We start from the raw sequence: 6524 nt of genomic DNA on the forward strand, positions 1-6524 counted from the left end.
CCTTCACATATGCAGATCTCTGGGTATCTATCAAATCTGAAAACTTTATTTTCTTTTATCTTGCTTCCCTAGTTTTTGATATGTGATTTCTTTGGTTTCTGGAGATCTCTTGTTTCTGACGACAAGAAAAAAGAGAACGATCATTCTATTAGTTTGTTGAGAACCTACATGTAAAAATTTCCACATGTCAACATCTTATAGGTGATGGAGGACCACTGGGCAATGTCACTGTCACGTGGTCCTCCTGGAGTATGGAAAAATTTCTGAGTTTATTAATAAAAAGTTTAAATAATAATAATAATAATAATAATAATAGATGTTGGGAAAAATGAGAGAAATTTAAATGAGGGTAGATATTTAAGATTTTTGATCTCTTTATATGGTTACTTTTCAATAACTTGTAAGACTATGGTTAAAAATCAATTCAAAGGCTTAAAAGAGATCATTCATCAAAATTTCTCTTATCTCTACCGGACTTTTCTACTATACGTATGTGTATAACATACATCAAGCTGTGAACCGTCTGATCGAAAATTTTAACTTACTAAATGACTGAACGATTCAGCGCTTAATGTATGCTATACACATAACATATAACAGCCATACCCTATCTTTACCCACATGAAACGGGTACGGGTAAATGACTAAATGCCAACCTTTCTCTATCTAGGTCAAATAACTTATTTTCACGATGGGGTGTGCCTTCCCTACTACGACTGCTGCGTTGTACTGGGAATATTCTTACTGAAACACTGAAACAAACCTCGTGAGTCGTGACTTCCGTCACTCACTACTTTGGCCGTTTGCTGCTCTCTCTCTCCCCTTATATTCCTTTTCACTGTTCCCTAGCTACCCTTCTCTCTCTCTCTCTCTCTCTCTACTGTGGCGTCTCGATCCCGCCCAGCTATCACCTGTACATCCCAACTAATACGTAATTCCAATTATTCCTTTCCATAACTATAAACCCAGTTGTTATTCTCCTTTTTTAGTCTAAATAAAACTCAAAGCTCCAAGCTTTCTTTGATCTGCGCCTCAACTCAAGGTGAAACATCTCCCCTCTATCTGCATTGCTCCTTTGGGTTTTTCTCTAGATTAGTGGATTTTGACTATTTGTTTAGATCAGATTACTGGCTCTGTTTGACTGGTTGGTTAGCCCAGAACTATAAAGTTTCATTTTTCTTTTTGAGTAAGCATGTATGAAGATGGTTTATATTTGATGCAAGATATTACACGTTTTTGGTATATTTTTTATTTTCAACTCTGAAGTCAACATGAGCAAGTGAATGATGAAGACTAGTTAGTTTCTATTTTGGGAGGGCGTTGTTTACTGTTTTGATTTGTTAATGATGTTGTTTTGATTGGTTCAGGTAGTTGCAGGTTGAAACTAATGTGCTGTGTTCCATCACAACATTGAAGTTGTGTTGTTTAGCAATGCTTACATACGAGCAAGACCCGGATGTTGTTCGCTGGGGTCTCCAACTCTTTGAAGGTGATCCGTATTCGAATTGTGGGTATATTGACTCAGTTAATCAAGATGGCACGAATTATTATCCGGGGCGGTATTTTAAGGAAGATGTGTATGATACGGATTGTACAAATGTGGAATATGATGAACTCATTGCTCATGCTCTTCAAGAGGAGCTATCATTACTTGATATAGAGGAAGAGCCTGGATCTTCACCTGAACAAGTTGAGCATTTGCAAGCAACTGTCTTCCCACAAGATTGGTCGCAGCATTCTATTGGAAATTATGGCTCTGGTAAATACTAAGTTGAAGAGTTTTTGAATTATTATATGTTCTGGTAAATGCTAGGTTCTTATGTATAATTCTTATGCAATTTGTAGGACAGGAGATTGTTCAGGCAGAGGCAGATGAAGTTGGGCCTTCTAGTTCATGTTCTAGCCCAGTTGAGAAGTCATACTATGGAGATGATTGGTCATATTCCCTAGAGCTGGCAAATGAATATACTTTTGATGGAGAGAGGTTGAACCAGATGGTTCCTGTTCCTGTAAGTACAACATTATTGGTGATGGTCAAGACTAAATATCAGCTTAATGCATTTTTGTTTTTTCTCTCCCTCGATTAGGTTTGGTGGACCTTTTTATGCTTTCTGTTATATATGAATGTTATGATGCTAATTGCCTGGACCTCACGTCACATGAAGCACCTTTATGATTTCTTGTTATGAAATTTGTGCATGTAGACTATGGTTGAGGACTTCAGATACTGCTGCAGTGTATCTCATAATTTTTGTTGCAATTTATCAATTGCTAAAATACGCCCCATGGCATATGTTGCTAATGCTTAGTTTTTCTTCCCCTTTTCCGTATTCCCCTGGATATGTTGAAGGATGAATCACTCTCTGATAAAATTGATATTGCATTTTCCTTGTACGGCTATTTATGAAACAGGCAATTAAACATACACGGGTCTTTTACATATTTGGCTTCTTGAAATGTTATACACATACTGTAGTTCATTCCTTTATGTTTGTTGCTGGTTTTGTGCAGCATGTTCCTAAAATCAATGGTGATATACCCTCGCTTGATCAAGCAACTTTAGATCACCAAAGGCTTCTGGACAGGTGTTGATTTATTTCTCTGTAGAATGCTTGGTAGAGTGATCCCTGTTGTTTATAGGCAGATCTCTATACTAATTTTCTGCTGCCACATATAAGACTTCTATTTCTATGTTCGTTGGCAACCTTTAGATTCCATGAAACTTATAATACAAAATGAAGTCACAATCATACAAACAGGCTTGGGACCTAAAATCTCAATCTTGTTAGATTTTTCATATTTACCCTTTAAATAAACATATGACATCTTCAATCAAATTAATTTGTCTGCTGTTTCCTTCTGTATTTGATGTCAGTCATGTCACATATCAATAAACTTGGGGGCAGCATCTTTAAAATTACTTGTCCAGATAAAAGGTTATGCAATAGTAACTTAGGATGTGGTAGATGAATAATGGATCCCAGTGAAATCTAAGTTTGAATTTGATGCCAGAAATGGTTTGCTTCTGTAGGTTGCAGTTATATGGGTTGGTTGAAAATAAAGTCCAAGGTGATGGAAATTGTCAGGTTAACTTCTCTCACTTATGAGTTTCAAATGTGTGGAACTGATGCAGGAGCATCCAAAAGACTCCTAAATTAATTAGGAGTTTATTATCTTTTTTTTATTTTCTTTATTATGTTATTATTCTCCCAAGTCTTTTTAGGTTCCTGTTTTTATTAGGGTTGCTATTACTTATATATCTAGCTTTTTGGAGTCTTGTAAGTCGGCTTTTGTATTTTGAATAGAACATATAGTTTCTTAGGGTATATTCAGCCCCAGAACTCAAAAAGATCATTGCTACTTTAATCCTACAGCAAGTATTTCTCTGCTATTGCTCGTTTTTTTGTTGAGATCTTCACTCTCAAGTGTTTTACCCCTAAACTAGCCGCAAGACGATAGTTTCTGCCCAGCATCAGCTGAGTTCTAGGGCTGAATATACCCAAAGAAACTATATGTTCTATTACAAAAGCTGACTTACAAGACTCCAAAAACCTAGATATATAGGTAATAGCAACCCTAATAAAAAAGGAACCTAAAAAGACTTAAGAGAATAATAAAACATAATAAAGAAAATAAAAAGAAGATAATAAACTCCTAATTAATTTAGGAGTCTTTTGGATGCTCCTGCATCAGGAACTCTTCTATGGCCTGTTAGACTTAGTTGTAAATATTGTGACACTATACGCAGCAGCTGTTCTTTGCTGTTATTGTCATTCGGCTCACACATGGCATTGGTGCAATTTCTGAACCTAAAGAACCAGTTACATTAAGATTTAAGCACATCTGTTCTACCAAACATGCACACAATCAAACAAACAATACGGAATTATGTAGTTGAGCAAAGAACATTGCTTGTAGTTAGAAGAGGACTGTTGTATATGGTTCCGCCACTGACCACCCTGCATATGGGGAAGCTGTTTACATGTCATGTTGCTTTATGTATTTTGTGCAAGTTGTCTGACTAACAGTGTGATCCAGTTCCGCGCTCTAGCTGACCAATTTTATCAATCTCCTGAACACCACGAATTTGTGAGACAACAAATTGTAAATCAGGTTGGCCATTTTATTCTTTATTTTGTTTGGCATAGCTAGCTTGTAACTATAACTTTGGTTTTAACTGGTATTACATATTTGTGGACTTGTGATTTGTTGCTCATTTGTGCATATCTTGAATGCCCAGCTTAAGTCATACCCAGAGATATATGAAGGATATGTTCCCATGGCTTATGATGAATATTTGGAGAAGATGTCGAGGTATTTTTCAAAAATCATTTCATCGTCTTCCTTTTTTTTTGGTGAATTTGACATTGCTTTAATATTCATGTTAACAATAGGAGTGGTGAGTGGGGCGATCATGTTACTTTACAGGCTGCTGCAGATTTGGTATGCTTTAGCAACTTCACTTTTGTTTCAGACTTAAGTAGATTATTTCTTCACTTTTTGGTTTCATGATATACTTAAATCTCTGTCTTTATGTCACTTCACTTCACAATTATCTTTTCCACTTGAATTTGACTAGAGTAGCCAAGAAAATGATTTTCTCCCAGCGTTGTGTACCACTGTGTCGGTGAAATTGTGAGTTGACTGTGGAGATCAGTTAGGCCTCAGATGAATCTTAATGAATTAATTATTAGTATTAGCTATATACGAAAGTGAGTTTGGTGATACATATTCAGCACAGGAAAAAAAAAAAATGTCGTTTGGATCACATTTTAAGTTTTGTGAAGTTTGTTTCATAGGCTTGAGTTCTAAACATTTTAGTCAAACTTGTATAGGTATTGTGGAACTGAACATTTGTAGATGAGTAGAGGCAGTTTAGGCATTTCAATTCTTAACTTTCTGAGTTTCAACTTGAAAATTTTTTGGGGTTAAATTGTGGCCCATTATATGAGCCAAACTGCATGTTAGAATATAACCTGCTATTTGACTTGATCTGATGCCAATTACATGATGTATTGCAATTAGGGCATATGAAGTGGTATATTTTTTTGTTCAACTGCCAAAGAAGCTCACACCACTATGTGCTCACTTCGAATAGCTCACTCATTACATGCAATGTGCTTCATAACAGATGTTAATGGTTTATTGCAGTATGGAGTTAAAATTTTTGTCATAACTTCTTTCAAGGACACCTGCTACATTGAGATACTTCCTAGTGCTGAAAGGTCAACACGAGGTAGTTTTTTCCCAGTGCTCAATCCGCTGGACTTTGTTTTAAGGTCCACATAAAAAGCCTGCTGATGTTAATAGCAGAAGAAAGCCAAAAAATAATACTTCCAAGTTGACAGGAATAAAACTAATTTTGCAGTATACAAGGCTGGTTGTACCACTCTGACATCAGTTTCTTTCTCTGATGAATATGAGGGGCACTGTGCTGCCTGAAAAGTTTCATGTTCCAACATAGCTTTGATTTTATACTTTGAGCTATACCATAGTCTAATTTATCAAATTTTGCAGTATATAAGGCTGGTTGTACCACTCTGACATCATTTTCTTTTTCTGATGAATATGAGGGGCACTGTGCTGCCTGAAAAGTTTCATGTTCCAACATAGCTTTAATTTTATACTTCGAGCTATACCATATATAAGTCTAATTTATCAGCTATTTGTGAATAATTAGAAAATCAAAGCATTTCCATGTTTCCAATTGTCTTCAAACAACCAACCCAATTCATTTCTAAACCTAAAATCTGTGTAGTCTAGTAAATGACTAAGTGGATCAGTCCAGCAGAGCGACTACCAGTGATCAAAATACATAACAACTCTCTAGTCAGATATCAATACCAAGTCTGACAGAACATCTAGCTATTAAAACCACCAGTTGATTTAAGATAAATGATTTAAACTTCCATTTATGGTCTTTTCTTTTCTAGAGTTCTATATTAGAGTTTTTGTCCCATTACTATATGTTTAGTAAAAATACTCATTTTCTTTGTCCTATAGAGAGGTGTTTTTCCCCCCTCATTTGTGTTGGGCACCTGACATTGCTTGATGCTTGAACATGTTTCTTAGGACGTCTTAGATGTAAAGTAGTCACATTTTTGGACTCTATCACTTACCCTACTGGGTTCATTAAGTGGGTTTATAAGTTTCATTGCTTTTTTTTAGAAATAAGTATGTGGTGCATGGAGCAATTTTCATCCATTTGTAATAAATCTTAAAAGTTATTCTGATAATATCTGTAAGGGAAAATTTTAAGAACAGTACATGACAATCGGTCCACTCTCAATTTTGGTGTTTTAAGTTTCAAAACAATCAAAATGGTACATGACGTTTGAAAGCCAGCACACTTTTAGCACAAACCGTCAATAACACCGTTAACTCTATGTAATTTCTCTTCAAAGGGTGGTTTCGGGTTTTCTTCATTCTCTCTTCCTTTATATTATGTTTTTTTCTTCTTTTTTTCTATTTATATACTTTTTTAATCTTGTAAACTCAGACCATATATTCTCAAAAACTTTATT

The 6524-nt window shown here is 35.4% G+C and overlaps 1 protein-coding gene across 1 annotated transcript in view; it reads left to right on the plus strand.

The window, feature by feature from the left end:
* The first annotated feature begins 1184 nt into the window (after window positions 1–1184).
* LOC101296346 overlaps window positions 1185–6524 on the plus strand; it is a 7638-nt gene continuing 2298 nt past the window's right edge. The window contains exons 1-9 of the mRNA XM_004291520.1: window positions 1185–1239; window positions 1368–1759; window positions 1846–2009; window positions 2512–2585; window positions 3032–3086; window positions 4039–4113; window positions 4241–4314; window positions 4395–4443; window positions 5152–5236. Of these exons, the coding sequence (XP_004291568.1) occupies window positions 1432–1759; window positions 1846–2009; window positions 2512–2585; window positions 3032–3086; window positions 4039–4113; window positions 4241–4314; window positions 4395–4443; window positions 5152–5236 (904 nt within the window). The 5' untranslated portion in view covers window positions 1185–1239; window positions 1368–1431. The remainder of the gene's footprint in view (window positions 1240–1367; window positions 1760–1845; window positions 2010–2511; window positions 2586–3031; window positions 3087–4038; window positions 4114–4240; window positions 4315–4394; window positions 4444–5151; window positions 5237–6524) is intronic.

This window comes from Fragaria vesca, linkage group LG2 (assembly GCF_000184155.1).
Source record: "Fragaria vesca subsp. vesca linkage group LG2, FraVesHawaii_1.0, whole genome shotgun sequence".
Classification (NCBI taxonomy): Eukaryota; Viridiplantae; Streptophyta; class Magnoliopsida; order Rosales; family Rosaceae; genus Fragaria; species Fragaria vesca.